The sequence below is a fragment of the Rana temporaria genome, chromosome 7 (assembly GCF_905171775.1).
Source record: "Rana temporaria chromosome 7, aRanTem1.1, whole genome shotgun sequence".
Classification (NCBI taxonomy): Eukaryota; Metazoa; Chordata; class Amphibia; order Anura; family Ranidae; genus Rana; species Rana temporaria.
Genome location: NC_053495.1, coordinates 46953647 through 46975365, shown reverse-complemented (window position 1 = coordinate 46975365; position 21719 = coordinate 46953647). Strand labels below are relative to the sequence as shown.

Here is a 21719-nt window from a genome sequence, read left to right as displayed (position 1 = left end):
GCAGAAGTATTGCAGTGACTTTAGGTGTTCCCCCACATGGGTTCCCATTCACCAGATTCTGTCACCCCTACAGGGGTAGTCAGCATTAAGGATCAGATCCAGTGAGTTTCCACCACTCCTAGGAACAGCAGAGTGCAGGCGTTCTCTCAGTAACCACAGCTTATAAAGGCAACAGAGAATTTCCAATATCCTCAAAAGAAAAAAATTGTCTCCCATGGTGTAGTACCAAAAATACTTGTTTATTAAAAATCAAACGGTTAAAAAGATTATAGTACAAAACACCAGCTCCTGGACTGCCCAGTTAGATGTCAACCATAGATTGTAATGGCACACTTCAAAGCTAGACTGGAGACCACAGCCTATCAAAGCTTATTTGAACAAGCTGAAGTTAGAGGGTGATTGTCTACCATGCAGAGCTGCTTCAGATTTAGCACTCTCCAGTTTTAGTAAATCAACCCCAGTATCTCTAGATTTGTTTGGACGTACACAGTCTTAATTTGAGAAATGTCCAAGAATTGTTGCCACTCCTATTTCCAAATACCCCTATTGTTGTTCTTGATTTTTTTTCTTTAAAAATGAAAAAATAGGCTCAAACTTTATCTGGGAAGAGAAGATTTCACATCTCACATTGCTTTGTGCAGACCCTTGAGTTAAGGTGGGCTAGCCACATCTGACTTCGTAAAGTGCTATCAGTGATTTGTGGGTGACCATAGAAAAACTATTTAGCTATGCCCTTAATATCTTCCTGCAGCACCAATAAGAAAATAGATATTAGGAAATCTATAAATCACCTTCTTATTAATCTTTCTCAGTTGCTTAACCACTTGCCGCCTGCCGCACACAGATATACATCTACAGCATGGCACGGGAAGGCAAAAGGACGTATATAGACGTCCCCTTTAAGATAGTGGCATTGTCTGCGGGCATACCCGCAATCGTATCATGGTGAGGAAGAAGAGGGAAATGCTAAACAAAGCATTTCCCCAGTCTTCCTAGTGACAGGACAGTGTTCACAGCCTCCTGTAATGAGAAGCTGTGATCACTGTTGTGTCACACACAGCCCATCCCCCCCTACCGTTAGAAGCACTTCCTAGGACACGCTTAACCCCTTCAGTGCCACCTAGTGGTTAACCCCTTCACAGCCAGTGTCATTTTCACAGTAATCAGTGCATTTTTATAGCACTGATCGCTGTAAAAATAACAATGGTCCCAATAATGTGTCAAAAGTGTCCGATGCATCCACTATAATGTCGCAGTCACGATAAAATTGCAGATCGCCGCCATTACTAGTAAAAAAAAATAATAATAAAAATTGCATAATTCTATCCCCTATTTTGTAGGCGCTATAACTTTTGCGCAAACCAATCAATATACACTTATTGCGGTTTTTTTTAACAAAAATATGTAGAAGAATCCGTATCGGCCTAAACTGAGGAAAAAATAATGTGGTTTTTTTTATATATTTTTAAGAGATATTTATTATAGCAAAAAGGTAAAAATATAGAATTTTTTTCAAAATTGTCGCTCTATTTTTTACCACCAAAAGAAAGCTCTATTTGTGGAAAAAGTCAATTTTGTTTGGGAGCCACGTCGTACGACCGCACAATTGTCAGTTAAAGCGACGCAGTGCCGAATCGCAAAAAGTGGCCTGGTCTTTGGCCAGCAAAATGGTCCGGGGCTAAGTGGTTAAAAATAAATTTACATATTCCTTTCCCAAAGATTACTTGGCCAATCCTGATTTCCGTACAGACAGTGTAGTTTAAATTCATCATTTTTGGTTGACAGAAAGACAACTAAGAATATTACAAACCATTAACATTTCACTATAAGAGTAAAAGATGCATGTGTGACCAGGGGCTTGGCTAATAATGGAGAGTGAGAAAAACACTGGCTGTAGCTGCTGCCCTGCGGTGCTGAACTAGTTAACAGTTTTAGTTAACAGCTATATCAGCAAGAGGAGGGAGCTGCTGAGCAGGAAAAGTTCAATTGACTGGCCCAGGCAGCGCTGCACTGTGGGAACTGTAGTCCAGAAGAGAAAGACTCTACTGTAATCAAGAGCTTTGAACTGGATTTCCAAGAGAGAGATTGCCAGGAGGAGGGAAAAGAGCTGCATTTTTTCAGGCTGTATAGGACACAGCTTCCATTTGGTGTGAGGAGAACCAGTGAGTGCACATTGTTGCCCAGTGTGCACCACCACTGCTGCCCGTGAGAAGAGCGGAGAGTGGAAAAATCACTGTGTGTTACCAGACGGTGAGCTGCAATATCACTGGGACTGGTAAGCTGCTGCTTTGGGGATTTATGGTCTGCTGCTAGAGAGACTAAGCCTTTTGGGAACGGACCTTAGAACTTTATTCTATAAGTTACCTTGGCATAATGATTGTACTGTCTAATAAACTGTTTCTGAACCTACCTTCTGTGTGTTCATTTATGCTCAAATCACCATTTATTCTAATCCGTACCAATACATTGAGTTCATTTACCACTAAATAGTTTGATGGTGCTAATTCACAGCCGAGTTAAAGGTATCTATACCCGTGCTCTTATAAGTGCCTGCAGTTACTTTCATTTAACCTGGTGTGTCAGATGGGATGAGGGTGTTCATGGAACAAAGGAGCAGAACAGAGAACCCACATTACCAAGGGGCTTCTATGGGAGAAGCACTACATATCCTTATCCCATTTTGGGGATTTTGCAGACTAACTATTGTATATCCTGAATACCACAAAGAAGACGTTTACAATTTTTTATTTGGCTGAGAATTAACTTTGGTGCCCAGTTTTCAAACAGGTAATACCAAAAGACATACTGCCAGCATATATATACAGTGCCTCAAAAATTATTTATACCCCTTGAAATTTTCCACATTTTGTCATGTTACAACCAAAAACATAAATGTATTTTATTGGGATTTTATGTGATAGACCAACACAAAGTGGCACATAGGAAAAGGATAAATGGTTTTCAAAATGTTTTACAAATAAATAAGTGAAAAGTGTGGCGTGCATTTGTATTTAGCCCCTCTGAGTCAATACTTTGTAGAACCACCTTTCACTGCAATTACAGCTTCTAGTCTACTCTCTACCAGCTTTGCACATCTAGAGAGTAAAAATGTTGCCCATTCTTCTTTGCGAAATAGCGCAAGCTTATTTTAGATTGGATGGAGAACATCTGTGAACAGCAATTTTCAAGTGTTTACACAGATTTTTAATTGGATTTAGGTCTGGAATTTCACTGGGCCATTCTAATGCCGCGTACACACGACCATTTTTAATAGTCTAGAAAAAACGAAGGGCCTGATCCACAAAAGGGATACGCCGGCGTATCTACTGATACGCCATCGTATCCCTGTTTCTATCTATGGAACTGATCCACAGAATCAGTTTCTCATAGATAGGCAGAAGATCCGACATGTGTAAGGGACTTACACTGTCGGATCTTAGGATGCAGTACCGCAGCCGCCGCTGGGGGCATTTCTCGTCGAAATCCAGCGTCGGGTATGCAAATTAGCACTTACGGAGATCCACAAAGCTTTTACGCTTCGTTTTTTCTCCGTAAGTATTAGTTTGCCGTCGCAAAATTAGGGCTGCTTTTACAAAGTGTAAAGTTAGTACACCTTGTAAAAGTAGACCCTTCTTTCCCGCGACGCTGTCAAATTTTTTTTTACATTTTTTTTTTCCCGCCGCATCTCTTTTTTTTCCCGACACAACTTTTTTTACCCGGCGCGATTCACAAAACTCGGCGTAACGTAACTTCGCGCAAAGCACGTCAGGAAAATCGCGTCGGGAGCATGCGCAGTACGTCAGGCGTGGGAGCGCGCCTAGTTTAAATGGGACTCGCCCCATTAGATTAGGAACGCCTTGCGCCAGACGGATTTAAGTTACACCGCTCAAAATTTCTAGGTAAGTGCTTTGTGGATCGGGCACTTAGGTAGAGATTTTGCGGCGGTGTAGTTTAAACTGGAAAAATTAAGTTACGCAGGGTTTTTGTGGATCAGGCCCGAAGTTTTTTTCAACTCGATTCTTGTCAAGCCTGCCTCCGTGAGATGTTCAATGCTTGGGATATTTTTTATAACCTAACCCTGCTTTAAACTTCTTCACAACTTTATCCCTGACCTGTCTGGTGTGTCCATTGGCCTTCATGATGCTTTTTGCTCACAAAGGTTCTCTAACAAACCTCTGAGGGCTTCACAGAACAGCTGTATTTATACTGTGAATAAATTACACACAGATAGACTCTATTTACTATTTACTCTTTTTAGTCAGGGTTATCAGAGTAAAGGGGGCTGAATACAAATGCAAGCCACAATTTTCTCATATTTATTTGTGAAAAAAAATGAAAACCATTTATGATTTTTCTTCCACATCACAATTATGTGCCACTTTGTGTTGGTCTATCACTTAAATTCCCAATAAAATACATTTATGTTTTTGTTTGTAACGTGACAAAATGTGGAAAATTTTAAGGGGTATGAATACTTTTTCAAGGCACTGTATAATCTAAATCAATGAAAGCCCATCTCCCCACATAGAAGGTGGGTGGAACAACTAAATATTCATCTGCAGCACAAACAGTTGTTTAAGGTTTATATGTAATTACGTTTTTAGCATGGAGCAGATATAGTAAGCAATATAATTTTATGATATTGGCTGCTACATATTTGGTACGTGCAACAGAATTTAGGTCTATTGAAGTATCAGTGGTGTTTTTTATTTTTTATTTCACACTCTGGGTTCATAAATCAAAGCAAGACATTATTAAGATTTTTATGACATGGCACTAATTCTAAGATTTTCCAATACCAAGACAACTCAGAGCCTAAATAATGTGATATTTTAAATAACCATTTTTTTTTTTTTAAGATAAGAACTGCCCAGATAACAAGAATGAAAAAGCGTACTCTTTTCTTTTAATGTTTAAAAAAGTGTTAGGAATAATGAGAAGTGATGGGGCTGTCAGGAATTACAATTGTCTGTGCTTTCTGCACTGCTTGGTGACTGTCAAGGGTTGTTTTTACACTGGTACTTTTGTACTTACGTTTTTTGTCTTTTTTTTTTTAAGTGCACAAAGAGATGAAAATGAAGTGAAAAATATATCTTCTAGCAGATGTCTAATATGCTTATTGTATTTGTTTTGTGGTCTAACCTTTTCATGACTTAAGCCTCGTACACACGATCAGTCCATCCGATGAGAACGGTCTGATGGACCGTTTTCATCGGTTAACCGATGAAGCTGACTGATGGTCCGTCGCACCTACACACCATTGGTTAAAAAAAAACGACGTGCTGAAAAAAACAAAGTTCAATGCTTCCAAGCATGCGTCGACTTGATTCTGAGCATGCATGGATTTTTAACCGATGGTTGTGCCTACTAACGATCGTTTTTTTCCCATCGGTTAGGAATCCATCGGTTAAATTTAAAGCAAGTTGGCTTTTTTTTAACCGATGGTTAAATAACCTATGGGGCCCACACACGATTGGTTTTGACCGATGAAAACGTGTGTACCAGGCCTAAGCCTATTTCTTTTTTTTTTCAAATTGATTTTATTGAAAGATGCATCATACAGAGTATAACATCGATAGTAATAGTCATTTTTGCACAAAACGGCATATATGACAAAGTGTAATAGAATACATAACAATAACAAGGAGTCTTGTAACCTAGGGGTGGTTTAGTAATTAGGCCCCACATGGGGGGGTAACAAACATGCATGTAATAGCAGTGCAAGGTTATTAACCTACTTAATGAAAAAAAAGTAACTGGATGGATCTAAGGATGTGGAGGGTCCCTAGGGATACCTTGAGGGTACTGTTGGATGATTCCAAGAAGAGGCGTGGAGCAGGGAGACGTGGGGAGATGAGGGGCGGATAGGGGAGAAAAGCACAAAGTTCATGCAATGGATGTAGAATGGGGTAGACAGCGAGGTTGAGGCTGCAGTTTTAAGAGCCGCGTTTTCCATCAGTCTGTTGGGAGGAAGAGAAGGAGTTGGTGGGCGAGAGGTGGTCTCTCACGATGATTCATGACATGACAGAAGTAGGGTTCCTTTAGTTGCGGTTCTGTCAGTCAGGAGAGAGCAGCTCCGTCCATGGTGTATGGGGCATGATATGAGAAAGAGAGCTTCTCAGAAATTCGCCATATCCATAGGAGTGAGTGTTGAGACCATAAAAGCTTGCCATTTGTGGTAAAAACGTGTTTTGGTCTTTTCATGTGTTAAATCCGTGTTGAGCTTGTCCTTGTAGAGTAGTTGTAGGAGGAGTAGTTTTTCCATGTTGTGCTGGCAGCCTTACACATTTGTTGATTCATATTTTTTCACCAACACATTGTAATATAGCGCACTATTATTTATATTTTTATTCGTTGTAGGAGATAAGCCTATTTCTGATATCTGGTATTTACAAGTTAAAATCCATATTTTTTGCTATAAAATTACTTAGAACCCTCAAACATTATATATATATATATATATATATATATATATATATATATATATATATATATATATATATATATATATATATATATATATATATATATATGTAGCGCTCACCCCCAAAGGAGCCGCTGGATAATTTGGGGATCGGCGTATTAAGTTACCAAGTTCTCTTGTCTAGGGGTACAACTTGTAAGTGTGGATAGGGAGCAAATGTTCAGACAGTGTGAGTTTCCAATGCTTTATTCCAAGGCCAACATAGCCAACATCAACATGGCACACAATAGGAAAGGGGTTGATGAGCAAAGAGAAAAAACTGCAGTATCAGGCCTTGGATATCAAGAGCATGGAGAGCAAGCCTGCAGTTCAAACGTCGTCACTCCCACCGGAGTAGGCAAAGTGCCCCTGGACAGGTGATTAACTTGAGCCCGGCAGCCAGAAGGTCACTTGCAAATAAAGTCACTGGGAGGAAAGCAGGGCCCCTGCACAGGCCTGGTATATATTTGAATATGGTTAAATGGTAGAACTAGCAAATCCTCCCAGTAAGTCCAATTCAGGGTCACCAATAGACAGCTAAAATGTACCTGTCATGCGGCGTGGTGACCGGATCCCCGATGGCAAGTCCAGACCTTGCAGACAACCTCTGTATCTAGGTTCTCCCGAGCAGACCCCCCATCGTACAGCTCCCAGCTTAGGATCTGGGACCCAGCGAGCCGCTGGGGTCCCTCTCAGCATCAAGGTGTGGTTTCGGTAGGTGCGCAGCTTCGGCCAGGCAGGCCTCGATGGCGGGGCCCATGGATGCGCGCACCCTGAAGGTGGATGCCACACCTGGAACTCGGGCCCTTGCGTAGAACAGCACTACTCATGGCGGTCGCCACAGACACACCCCCCGCCAGCATGCCCGAAGAGGGAAAAACCCTCCGATTGGCTGCTGAGGAAAGATAGGATAGGCCTACCAACCAACCTTAGCGCAACGCCCCACTAACTAAAAGGGGGGGGCACTACGGCACTACATATATATATATATATATATATATATATATATATATATATATATATATATTTTTTAGCAGACAATCTAGAGAATAAAATGGCGATTGTTGCAATATTTTATGTCACACTGCATTTGTGCAGCTGTGTTTTAACGCAACTTTGTGGGAAAAAGACACTTTCATACATTTTTAAAAAATGAAACAGTAATGTTAGCCCAATTTTTTTGTATAATGTGAAAGATGATGTTACGCAGAGTAAATAGATACCAAACATGTCACGCTTTATGATTGCACGCACTCGTGGAATGGCGCCAAACGACGGTACCTAAAAATCTCCTATTTTTTTTACGGTTACCAGATTATAGTTACAGAGGAGGTCTAGGGCTATAATTAATGCTCTCACTCTGACGATTGCGGCAATACCTCAGATGTGTGATTTAAACACTGTTTACATATGCGGGCGCGACTTCCGTATGCGTTTTCTTTTGCTGCGCGAGGGGGGGCGCTTTAAAAAATGTTTTATTTATTTTTATATTATTAAATTGTGTTTAAAAAAAAAATGGATAACTTTTATTGCTGTCACAAGGAATTTAAACATCCCTTGTGACAGTAATAGGTGGTGACAGGTACTCTTTATGGAGAGATCGGGGGTCTAAAAGATTCTTAATACCGTGTATTTTTTAAAATCCGGCGCCATTGGCAGCCGAGTAAACCGAATGTGACGTTGTGACGTCGCTTCTGTGTTTACAGTCAGGAGATTGGAACAAAGGGGTTCACGGCTTTGTTCAAGTCTCTGTCTAGGCGCCGGAAGAGGCGCATCGTGGATCGGGTCTCCAGGTGGGACTGAAGGCCCGGTCAGAGTGGAGGAGGCGGCGGGAGGGGGGATAACAACCGAGCGGCTTTTAGTCGCATCGGTTGTTATCATCGGAAAGCCGATCGCCTACTGTATACAAGCAGCTGCGGGCATCATCCCGGTATAACCCCTGAAAGCCTAGGACGCATATCTGCGTATGCTCGGTGGCAAGGGGTTAAAATATGCAACATTGTTTTTACATTGTTCTGACATTTAAAATAAAGCATCCGCAACACCTCCAAGAAAAAAAAAATATCAACCTAGTACACCAATCATATTAGCTAGCAGGATCCCCAAAATTATATGGTGAAAAGCAAGCCACAATGCACAGATGATATCAGCTCATTTGTTTAGACAAATATACCCTCCTTGTACAAATGACTATCAAGGGACTGTCCCCTCTTAATAGGCATATTAATCATAAAAGCAATACATTGAGCCCAATTTACTTTGAAAATATTTTGTAAAATAGGTGGCCATGACATTATGAAACTTTACGCAAAGCTACTTTGTCTACATCACAAAGAAAAGCTGTTGGCTACCAGGCACAAAGAGATTGGCATAAATACATTGTCACACAAACGAGAAGTGAGGGGAAATGCAAAGATCTGAGTTATCATTGGATCAATAGGTGATGAAAAATCCTCCAATGGGGACACCTGTTTCTATGACAGCTCTCTAAGGTGGAACGGGACATTAAAAAAAAAAAGACATTCATTCATTTTATTTTTATTTTCTGTTGGGTCTGCAGGACAGACAATTAAGGAAAATCTCCCCAGAAGGACACAGACAACAATTTGATAAGGGCTTTAACAGTCTTTAAAACAAAAAAAAGGCTTCCGATTTTTGTCTATGGGATGAATAAGCTTGTTTGGTGCTTTATAAGGCCCCATGCACACTAAACGCTCAAAAAACACTGAAAAAACGCTGGATAAAAACGCTAATATTTAGATTTTTTCGCAAGCGTTTTTCAGTGTTTAGGAGCAGTAGTGTTTTTGGTAAGATGTTGGTATCCTTAAAGTGACACTAAAGGTCCCTGTTTTTTTCAAAATAACAAACATGTCATATTTACCTCCAGTGTGCAGTTCGTTTTGCACAGAGTCGCCCAGATCCACCTGTTTCGGGGTCCCACCGCAACTCTCTGGCTCCTCCCCACATTAGATAACCCCCTCTGAGAAGCTCTCTCCCAAGGGGGTTACCTTGCGGGCACGCTCCTGTGTCATACACTCGCCCCCCCAATGATTCAATCAAATCATTGGATTTGATTGAAAGCAGTGGGAGCCAATAGCTGCTATCAATCTATCCAATCAAATCCGGGACTCCAAGGAGAGAAGGACGGCGGGGACGCACTGACTTAAAATCGGGTGTCAGGTAAGTAAAACAGGGGACCTGGGGTGCCGGACACTGCAAGGTGTTTTTTCACCTTAATGCATAGGATGCATTAAGGTGAAAAAACACGTAGGTTTCCAACCCCTTTAACAGCCAGTGAATAGCTGCTTGTTAAGGAGACGGCCAGGAAGCCGGCCGCAGCATCCTTAACCACTTCCATACTGGGCACTTAAACCCCTTCCTGACCAGAGGACTTTTTGCGATTCGGCACTGCGTCGCTTTAACTGACAATTGCGCGGTCGTGCGACGTGGCTCGAAAACAAAATTAACGTCCTTTTTTCCCCACAAATAGAGCTTTCTTTTGGTGGTATTTGATCACCTCTGCGGTTTTTATTTTTTGCGCTATAAACAAAAATAGAGCGACAATTTTGAAAAAAAAAAATATATTTTTACTTGTTGCTATAATAAATAGCTCAATTTTTTTTTTTTACGTTTTTTTTTTATCCTCAGTCTAGGCCGATACGTATTCTACATATTTTTAGTAAAAAAAAAAAAAAAAATCGCAATAAGCGACTGGTTTGCGCAAAAGTTATAGCGCCTACAAAATAAGGGACAGAATTATTATTATTATTTTTTTTTTTTTACTAGAAATGGCGGCGATCTGCGATTTTTATTGGGACTGCGACGTTATGGCGGACACATCGGACACTTTTGACACGTTTTTGGCGCCATTCACATTTATACTGCAATCAGTGCTATAAATATGCACTAATTACTGTATAAATTTTTTTTTTACTAGAAATGGCGGCGATCTGCGATTTTTATTGGGACTGCAACGTTATGGCGGACACATCGGACACTTGACACATTTTTGGCGCCATTCACATTTATACTGCAATCAGTGCTATAAATATGCACTAATTACTGTATAAATTTTTTTTTTTACTAGAAATGGCGGCGATCTGCGATTTTTATTGGGACTGCGACGTTATGGCGGACACATCGGACACTTTTGACACATTTTTGGCGCCATTCACATTTATACTGCAATCAGTGCTATAAATATGCACTAATTACTGTATAAATGTGACTGGCAGGGAAGGGGTTAACACTAGGGGGTGAGGAAGGGGTTAAATGTGTATCCTAATTAGTGTTCTAACTGTGGGGGAGGGGGGGTGACTGGGGGGGTGACCGATCTGTGTCTCTATGTACAAGAGACACAGACCCGTCTCCTCTCTCCCCTGACAGCACCGCTGTCTGCGAGAGCCGGGAATGAGAGATGATCTCATATGTAAACATATGAGATCATCTCTCATTGGCCGCACAGATCGCCTAGGAAACGGCCGCTCCGATTGGCCGTTCACGGCGATCTGTGACTGGCTGTGTCCAAGGGACACGGCCAGCACAGCAGTTCCCCGCTGCGCGCTCGGGAGCGCGCGCGGGGAACGCGAAAAGGGGCGGCCGTAAAAACACGGCCTCCCAGAGATTCAGAGCCACCCGGCGGCCGTATATAGTCGTACGGCCGTCGGGAAGTGGTTAACAACAGATGACTCATCACCAGCTTGCACAGGGTTTCCTGACAGATGAATGTAAATACAGTAAAACCTTGGTTTGAGAGTAACTTGATTCGAGAACGTTTTGCAAGACCAATCTGTCAAACTATCTCCAAATCCGATCCCTGAAAACTTTTATTTTTGGAGAAGCCTACCTTGCCTCCACCTAACAACTGCTATTTTATTTTCTTCATTAGCTTATCCCCCACAGACAGTTTTTACCATTTGTATCACTTGACGTTCCCTCCTAGATTCTAAGCTCTAACAAACAGGGCCCTCTGTTTCCTCCTGTATTGAATTGTATTGTAATTGTACTGACTGCCCTACCATTGTAAAGCGATGGCGCTATAGAAATCCTGTATAATAATAATAATAATAATAATAATAATAATAATAATAATAATAATAATATAATGGGTATGGGCTGAAAATGCACACTCTCAGGTTTAATTTGAGGGTATTTACATCCAAATAGGTGGAAGGATTTATGAATTACAGCTCTTAAGATTAGCCACCCCTCCCCCCTTTTTCAAGGGACTAAAAGTAATTTAAAAGTGGAGTTCCACCCAGGAAAACATTTTTTGCCCAAAAATCCTACTGGTGTTTACTCACCAAAAATACCTGTTGCTATGCGGAAGTCTGTAATCTGCCTCTTCCGTAGCCGCGGTCTATATTCTTTTTCATCCTCTTCTAGTGAATCGGGCATGCTGCTTTCTGGAAACTGTGTGTGTTCCTAGAGAGAAGCCGCCAATTTACAAGTCGACGCGCATGCGCAGTAGCACTGCCTGTTTCCCTTAGTGTGTATGGCAGCGCGGGACCTGCGCCGATCGATGGATCGGCATCGGGGGCCATCAGCGCGGGCGAGTAGGACAGGTAAGTGTCCTTATTAAAAGTCAGCAGCTACACTGTTAGTAGCTGCTGACTTTTAAAGAAAATATTTGCGGGTGGAATCCCGCTTTATATCAAAAGCTGTTTCATGGCCAGGTGTGGGCTACCACTTTGTTATTTCTTCATCAAGTAAGCAGGTAAAAGGTCTAGAGTTGATTTTTTCTATGGATTTTTTCATCAGATATCCGATGAAGCTGACTTTCATCAGCCTTGCCTACACACCATTGGTTAAAAATCCGATCGTGTCCAATGCGGTGACGTAAAACACAACGACGTGCAGAGAAAAATTAAGTTCAATGCTTCCGAGCATGTGTCGACTTGATTCTGAGCATGCGTGGATTTTTGACCAATGGATTTCCCCACAGACGATCGTTTTTTTCTATCGGTTTTTTAACCATACGAAATTTTTTAAAACAGGTTCTATTTTTTTTTCACCGATGGGAAAAAAACTGATGGGGCCCACACACGATCGGTTCGTCCAATGAAAACGGTCCATCGGTTTGTTTTCATCAGACAAACTGATCGTGTGTACAGGGAATGTGTGTGGTATTTGCATTTGGAATCTATTGCTGTGAATCTAAATCATGCATTCAAAAGAGCTGTCCAAGCAAGTGAAACAGGCCATTTTAAGGCTTCAAAAACAAACGAAAAAATCCATCAGAGAGATAGCAGCAACATTAGAAGTGGCCAACTCAACAGTTTGGTACATTCTGAGGAAAGAGGAATGCACTGGTGAGCTCAGCAACATAAACATAAAAAGGCCTGGATGTCCACGGAAGACAACAGTAGTGGATGATCGCAGGAACTTCTCTATGGTAAAGAAAACTCCATTCACAAGATCCAGACAAGTAAAGGACACTCTCCAGGAGGTGAGCGTGTAAATGTCAAAGTCTACAATCAAGAGAGGACTTCACGAGAGCAAATAGAGAGGGTTCACCACAAGGGGGAAACCATTCATAAGCCTGAAGAATAGGAAAGCCAAATTAGATTTTGCCAAAAAACATCTAAAAAAGCCAGACCAGTTCTGGAAAAGCATTCTTTGGATGGATGAAACTAAAATGAATCTGTACCAGAATGACGGATATATATATATATTGTAAGATTGGGGTTATTAGACTCCAGCGATAGATGCGTTTTCCAGTGAGTACGCCAATCCAGAACTGAGTTTTTAAGGGCCTTGTAGCCCACTTTTGTTTAAAAGTATAAAAGTTCACAAATACAATAGCAGCCCTCACAGGGGTTCCACCATTCCTGTATATTGTCAACTCAACAGTTTAGCCTCCTGGCTAAGCCCCAGTTTTGTTCCTCAGAACACACAGCTTCCTAGAGATATACTCAAACCTCGCTTACACCTGTCAGCATCTTGCTGCTCCATCATTAGTGACATCTGCCTCCTGCAGACATGCGCACACAGCCTCTGACTCCACTCAGAGGGATTTTGGGAATTCACCTGATTCCCAGGACAGACTTCCTGTCTGTAGGGTGGGGCACTGAGCTATAGTCAGGTCACAGCTAAATAGCTGAACACACAGCTGTGTAATTAGTGTGTCTTTCTCTCCAACATATGGCGTAAACCAGCAATCTTTCCCATAGCACAGAGTCCCACCCTTACAATATATATATAATATTCATTGTTTTTGATTATTTCATTTACATTGATTTTGAGAGGTAAAACACCATTTGGGGAAATTTGATGTTTGCTTCTGACAACTTTCTCTGTACCTCTTTTCCTATTCAATTCTTATGCTGAATCTAGCCAGCAATGTCTGTAGGTAAACAGAAGAATAAATAAAAAAAAGGATAAAATAATCAGTTTGTACATTTTAAGGTTTACTCCTGTCCCCTGACACCTGCAATCAAGTGTTATTATGGTAAATAAATATCTTCATATTTTTACCGGTGTCTGTACTATCTCTAAATATGCCAACTCTAACTGCAAACCACAGAAGATTATCTCAAGAGTAATATCGAAATGTCAATTAAAAACAAAACACTTTTAGAAAGGAGGATTCCCTAGTGATAATTAAATATTAATCAGAGTCCTAAAGTAACCACAGCTTAATAACACTATTTAAATCTGGGCCAAGGCTGGCATGCTCTGCCGATTATCACAAATATAAATATGCGCCTTTTGGCTCTATTCTCTATGCTCTGGGCATATCTCACAGATTGGCTTGGCTACATTTCTACACATTAAACAACTGTTCTATCAACAGAGTGCTAGGAGCAAATGTGTTTTTTTCCTGCTACCAGCATCATAGGATGTTAAAAGGATCAAATAAGCTCAACTGTACTTTGAAAATGACTGCAATAACAATCTAATAACCTAAGATAAATAAGATCCAACCTTCAGCAGGGTAACACATGAGGTTACATCAGTCTACCTAATACCTGGATCCAAAGGCTCATAAGACTACTCTATGACCCAGTGCTTTTACACTTTCTTTTGTAGACACCTTAGTCCCTTGAGCATTTCCTATTCAGCTCTTTGAATGTTTCTGATCATCAGTCTATATTTAGAGACTGTTGCTACCTGAAAGTCTTCAAAAAGAATTGCACACAGTAGGGAGAGCTGGTAGGTGACCAGCAGTGGGGATATTAAACTGGGACAGAATACAGAGCTTTGCAGATGAAGAAGATTTAATGAGGTCCAGAGCTGCCAAACTCTAGCTAATGCATAGCCATATTTTTTCTCCTCATTCTGAAACATATATCCACAGCACATACTGTATACTTACATGCAATAATTAATCACAGATCGTTTCCCTGTTCTCTTTGACTCTTTGTTATTCTTATGCCGCATACACACGATCATTTTTCGGCATTAAAACGTCATTTAAAATGATCGTGTGTGGGCTTCATATCGTTTTTCGGCTTCTGAAAAACGACCAAAAAAAAATTCGAACATGCTGCATTTTTTCATGTCGTTTTTTAAAATGTCGTTTTTCGTGTTGTAAAAAATGATCGTGTGTGGGAAAAAACTACGTTTTAAACTTGCGCATGCCCAGAAGCATGTTATGAGACGGAAGCGTTCATTCCGGTAAAACTACCATTCATAATGGAGTAAGCACATTCATCACGCTGTAACAAAAAGTGCGAATCGTCTTTTACTAACAAGGAATCAGCTAAAAGCAGCCCAAAGGCGAATAGAACTTCCCCTTTAGAGTGCCGTCGTACGTGTTGTACGTCACTGCACTTTGTTCATAATTTTTAAAAAATTATGGTGTGTGGGCAACGTCGTTTTTAATGATGAAGTTGGAAAAACTTCATTTTTTGGACATGCTGAAAAATGAAAAAAAAAATTCATGCCGAAAAACGATCGTGTGTGCGCGGCATAACTTTCACCCTTGGGGCTGCTTTTTCTGATTTCGTGTTTGTAAAAGACGATTCGCGCTTTTCAGTCTGTTACAACGTGATGAATGTGCTATCTCCATTACGTACGCTAGTTTTACCAGAACTTGCTTCTGAGCATGCACGGTTTTTTCACGTCATTAAAGCCCACACACGACCATTTTTTACGACATTAAAAACGACAACGGTAAAAACGATGTGAAAAATTAGAGCATGTTCTAAATTTTTAATGCCCATTTTTTACATCGTGAAAAATGCTCTGGAGCCCACACACGATAGTTTTTAATGACATAAAAAAAAAAACGTCATTTTTTACAACCCGAAAAACGATCGTGTGTACGCGGCATTAGACAGTTGTCACTAGAACATTTGTTGCTATTGAAAGATCTCTGCTTACCCCTTGCTCTCATGACAATTCAAAATGTTCTTCTTATTTTATGTCTTGGTAACAGTGGTCACTAGGATACATATATGGGTAAATCTCCCCAGCAGTGACACAAACCAGAATATAACTTGGCAGAAAGTATAACACCTCCCAATGCTTTCCAAAACAAAAAAGTTTTACTTTTACATACACTTTAAATCTCTTTCTGTAACGTTTAGCTCTGTTTTCTACCTCTGATTATCAATCATTAAAAAACCCTAAAACTATCCTTGCCTAACATCTATAACAGGGGTCTCCAAACTGCGGCCCGAGGGCCAGATGTGGCCCTTTGCTAGCCTTTATGCGGCCCTTGGGGCACTATTCCTCCAACTAATATGAGGCATTATTCCTTCCACTGACACCAACAGGGGGGCACTATTTATTCTACTGATATCAATTATGGGATACTATTCCTCCTACTGATAGGAGCCCTACTCCTCCTCCTACTGACCACCAATCCTGAGGCCACATTTATTCTCACCGGTGCTAGACCCGGGACATTTTCTGCCCCCGCTGGCCACAATTTGGCCCTCCTAAAGTCTGAAGAACAATAAAGTGGCCCTGTGTTTAAAAAGTTTGAAGACCCCTGATCTATAAGATCTTGTCAGGACCAGGATCTGAACCCACAACCTCTGCTGAGTCCTTCTTGCTGAACCACCTGAGATGCTGGACAGCTCCCTGTCTGATTCTTTGGACTTTCTTGCGTTTTTGGTGAACTTTGAACTCTTTGTTCGTCCCATAAACTTCCTGATTTAAACCACATTTCGCACTTCCTGTTTGCCATATGATTGTGCTCTCTCCAGCTGATATTTTACTTCTTTGCATACCTGCAGCTGTCCTTATTTTCACTATCACTTGTTACAGACCTTGTGCTTGTTCCTCAACTACGTCTCTGCTTGATCCCAACCTGCAGCCACTTGTTACTGACCTTTTGCTTGTTTACTGACTACACTTCTGTTTAATCGCTATAGCTACAGCTGCTACTGAAACCCAGCTTTCTCACCTCCTGGTGGGGCATTCCTGAGGATCGTGAACTGGTACTAACATGTAGCAAAATGGAAAAAATATAGGTTGCGCTAACTATAATCAGTCTGCATCAAATATAAACAAAAATGATGAATAATTGTCACTTGATACAAACAGATAAGTGAATATATATGAATGGATACAAAAATGAATAATGTTGTAGTCCGATAAACTAAACACTGTATTGTTACGTGAAGCAAATAAGTGTTATATAAACCGAAAGAAAGTCCAGTAAAAACACCAGTGAAGATGTTATGAAAATATTGTGATAAACTCAATAGTAGAAACATCCATTTGAAGACAGTCTCTTCCAAATACTGTGATTGCTTTACATACAAAGTTGTTAAACAAAATCCCCCACCGAGAGAAGTGCCTGCTTACCGGATATCTGTGACCCCTTGTTACAGAGGGTCAAAGACAGCTTTAAAACAGATGCAGCTTGCTCTACTCCAACCAAATCCAAATGATGACAAATCAATCCAAATCACCCACAGACTCGATGGACTCCAAAGGCAGGGATCATACCAAAAAAACAACAAAAACAGCTCCCATAGTTTAAAACCGTATAGGATTTATTAAGAAAAGGATAAAAAAACACACTTACATCAGATCAAGTGTTAAACAGCCTTAAACCTGCAGTGCCGGCCGGTCACCTGCAGGTAAACCCCTTCCTGTTAGTAGATGAATGGGGAGTGATGTTTCCGCGCCGTTCCACCCTACGCTGTTTCACAATAACTTGCGTCTTCCAGGGGCACGGGCGGCGCATCACGTCACACCCTTTATACATACACAAATAAAAAAAAACACCCTCAAACACGCCGCACGCATGCGCGCGCACCAAACAGAGGACCAAGCCTCGTTTGAAAATCCCAATCAGAGGCGTGCGCACATGCGCATCAGTGCACGCCTCCGCGTGCATGGCGGCGTGCATCCCAAGCCTCACGCGCACATCATAGGCAAAGGCGCGCCTTTGCCTCTCCAAACCACTCCATAGGGACCAGCATACAGGCAAGCTGTTACCATGAGCCAAGCCTCACTTTGAATCGCTGTCCCCAGAGTGGGAAAACTTAAAAAAAAGGAAGAGAACTCCCTATGTTTAATGGTTCAATTTCGCTTATGGCATCCAAACATTCTCCAATGGGAGGTAATGGAGATACATGTTGTACCAACTACAACATATAGGCTAAAAAAATCGCCACAAGGGCTGTAATAATTAATATAAAAATTATGTAAATAAAAACAATAAAATATTGAAATGTTAAAATATGAAAAATATTCCAAATCCAATCAATTATAGAAAATGAATTAAAACTATTGATTGGATTTGGAATATTTTTAGTATTTTAACATTTCAATATTTTATTGTTTTTATTAACATTATTTGTATATTAATTATTACAGCCCTTGTGGCGATTTCTTAGGTTATATGTTGTAGTTGGTACAACATGTATCTCCATGACCTCCCATTGGAGTATGTTTGGACGCCATAAGTGAAATTGAATCATTAAAAATAGGGAGTCTGTAACAAAGGGTCATAGAGATCTGGTAAGCAGGCACTTCTCTCGGTGGGGAATTTTTAACAACTTTGGGGTAGATTCACGTAGAATGGCATATGTTTGTGCGGGTGTAACGTATCCTATTTACGTTATGCCTCCGCAACTTTTACAGGCAAGTGCTGTATTCTCAAAAGAAAGTTGCGGCGGCAGAGCGTAAATAGGCCGGTGTAAGCCCGCCTAATTCAAATTGTGAAGAGGTGGGCGTGTGTTATGTAAATTAACCCTGACCCGACGTGATTGATGTTTTTCACGAACGGCGCATGCACCGTCCGTGGAATTTCCCAGTGTGCATTGCTCCAAAGCACGCCGCAAGGACGTCATTGGTTTTGACGTGAATGTAAATGACGTCCAGCCCCATTCACGGACGACTTACGCAAACAACGTAAATTTTTCAAATTTCGTCGTGGGAACGACGGCCATACTTAACATTGGTACGCCGCATATACGCCTCATATAGCAGGGGTAACTTTACGCCGGGAAAAGCCTAACGTAAACGGCGTAACTGTACTGCGTCGGCCGGGCGTATGTTCGTGAATTCGCGTATCTAGCTGATTTACATATTCTAGGCGTAAATCAGCGTACACGCCCCTAGCGGCCAGCATAAATATGCAGTTAAGATCCGACAGCGTAAGAGAATTACGGCGGTCGGATCTAACAGAAATCTATGCGTAACTGATTCTGGAGATACGCCGTCATATCTCCTTTGTGAATCTACCCCTTTGTCTGTAAAGCAATCACAGTATTTGGAAGAGACTGTCTTCAAATGGATGTTTCAACTATTGAGTTTATCACAATATTTTCATAACATCTTCACTGGTGTTTTTACTGGACTTTCTTTCGGTTTATATAACACTTATTTGCTTCACGTAACAATACAGTGTTTAGTTTATCGGACTACAACATTATTCATTTTTGTATCCATTCACATAAATTCACTTATCTGTTTGTATCAAGTGACAATTATTCATCATTTTTGTTTATATTTGATGCAGACTGATTATAGTTAGCGCAACCTATATTTTTTCCATGTTATACACAGTTTGTTTATCAGCAGGTTTGCAGCTTCACAGATTTATTTATTCATTTAACACCTTGAGATCACATATAATTTTCAATATTTTTTAGCACGGTTTAGCACAGTTTTTTCTCCTATTTTTTCCATGTAGCAAAACCCATCTCCACCATCAGGAGCTCTGGTGAATACCGATTACTACTTAGACTTCACACCTCATATTAGCATGCGTCATCCGCCAGGGTGACTTGCTTGTATGTCAAACAAATATAAAGAGATTTCCAAGCTCAAGCTTACCAACCAGCGAGCGACCAACCAAACTGACCTGTCTAACAATATGCGTTAAGAACAGGGGTTTTATCTGCACACATTTGCAAATACAAGTGTAAGCTACAGGCCTCGCAGAGGCACCCTGTTTTCTGCAGTCCCTAACTCCTGAAACTCTACATCTTGGAAACACACTCCTTAGCTTAGCACTATGGACATCATATCAAACATAGTAAACACACATAAACATGTTCTGCCCTAAACATACAGTTGGACTGTAGCTTCCCTTCCCAACACAACTTTGCCTTCCATCGCATCTACTTGACCAACTCTACAGTTTGGTAAGTTTACAATGAGGTAGTATAGATGGCACAGAGACTGATCTAAATCCTCTCTGATGCAGTAAGAGCTGCAACTTCTGAAATTGTAGTTTCTTTAAATAACATCTGAATATTTTTCTGTAGGCTAAGGTGAAATTAGCAACCTAACAGATTTTAAAGCTTCTTGGTGAAAGTCAAAAACTGTGTGTTGGCTCAGTACAATCTGCTCTAAGCCAGACTAGTCAAAGGGATGCACACCGTGTCTTACAGAGCAGGATGTCTATTCTGAAACTATATTTTTCTCTATCTTCCTATTTATACTTGAGAAGCTAGTCCTGAACGTCACATACATTTTGATTCTCTACTCAGGAGGGGAGGGAAGGGCTGTAACAAATGGTCTACGTTTGATATATATATATATATATATATATATATATATATATATATATATATATATATATATATATATATATATATTGAGTTTTAACTTAGAACCTTCATAAAAACATTAGTGACAACAAAACCGTGGAATTTTTTCCAACGGATGTTTGCTCAAACTTGTCTTGCATACACACGGTTACACAAATGTTGTCGGAAATTCCAAACGTCAAGAACACGGTGACGTACAACACTACAACAAGCTGAGAAAGTTCAATGATTCGGAGAATGCGTCAAATTGATTCCGAGCATGCGTAGAATTTTTGTTTAATTGTGCACACATGGTCGAAATTTCCGACAACATTTCTGGCTTGATGCCCTTCTTCAGGGATTTTGTAAACATACAAAGCCAGGTGTCTATTAAAGAAGCATATGTCATTATAATAAAATGGTGAACAGGGACACACCTTTTCCCCTGCAGTGCCCCACGGCCGCACATAGTGTGAACCCAGCATCATGGACACGGGTTCTATCCCCTTAACACCAAAGCAACAATGAAAAGGTGAATGAATGGTTTAAAAAAAAAATTGAACACAGCACAAAATACCTTGGGTTATCAAGCAGTAACTAAAATATAAAAAAGCAATAGATATTGCAGTACTAGTACAATTATCTCTCACAAAAACATACAACAAAACAATCTGGGAGCAACTAAAAAAATCTGAAATAGTACTTACTCCCAGAACTCCATCACTGGAGATGTGGCATTGGCAAACATTGATATACTTCCATTGGTCATGTTAAGTTTTTGAAATTCCACACACTTATCTGCAAACAAAAGTATTTTAAATGAGTCCATTGTCAGTATCCTTATTTCTTAAAACTACTAAGCCAACAACAACATTGTTTACATTGTTCTGGTTTTATAAACAATTTTCATAATGTATCCACATTTTTAACAAACAGCAAGTAGTAACTTACACCAGGCCTGGTGGAATGTGGTACATGCTCTGCACCTCCAGTTCAGAAATGCTACATGATCTGATCATGGGTAGGGAAGAAGCTGCTTGCCTGGAAAGCCATGAGGAGATAAGCAAGCAAGTAACAGATAGTACTGCCTTAAGGCCACCTCAAGCATTCCTAGGCAGTTCCACTGTCAGCTGCTAGAGGGCAAAAGTATACACATAACTAAACCCCACAGACCTGGTTAACGGGTGTAGGCGCCAAAAAGTTACAGTTTTGTTGATTGGACTGTCAGCCATGATGAAATTCAAGATGCAGAAAAATGGACTGTTCGTCCAATTGAAAAAAAAAATATGGCATAAACTGTGGTCCTGCTGCAG

The 21719-nt window shown here is 40.6% G+C and overlaps 1 protein-coding gene across 1 annotated transcript in view; it reads right to left on the bottom strand.

Moving 5' to 3' along the window:
• SLC6A11 (solute carrier family 6 member 11) overlaps positions 1 to 21719 on the bottom strand; it is a 237013-nt gene that overhangs the window by 148907 nt on the left and 66387 nt on the right. The window contains exon 5 of the mRNA XM_040359316.1: positions 21114 to 21204. Within this exon, the coding sequence (XP_040215250.1) occupies positions 21114 to 21204 (91 nt within the window). The remainder of the gene's footprint in view (positions 1 to 21113; positions 21205 to 21719) is intronic.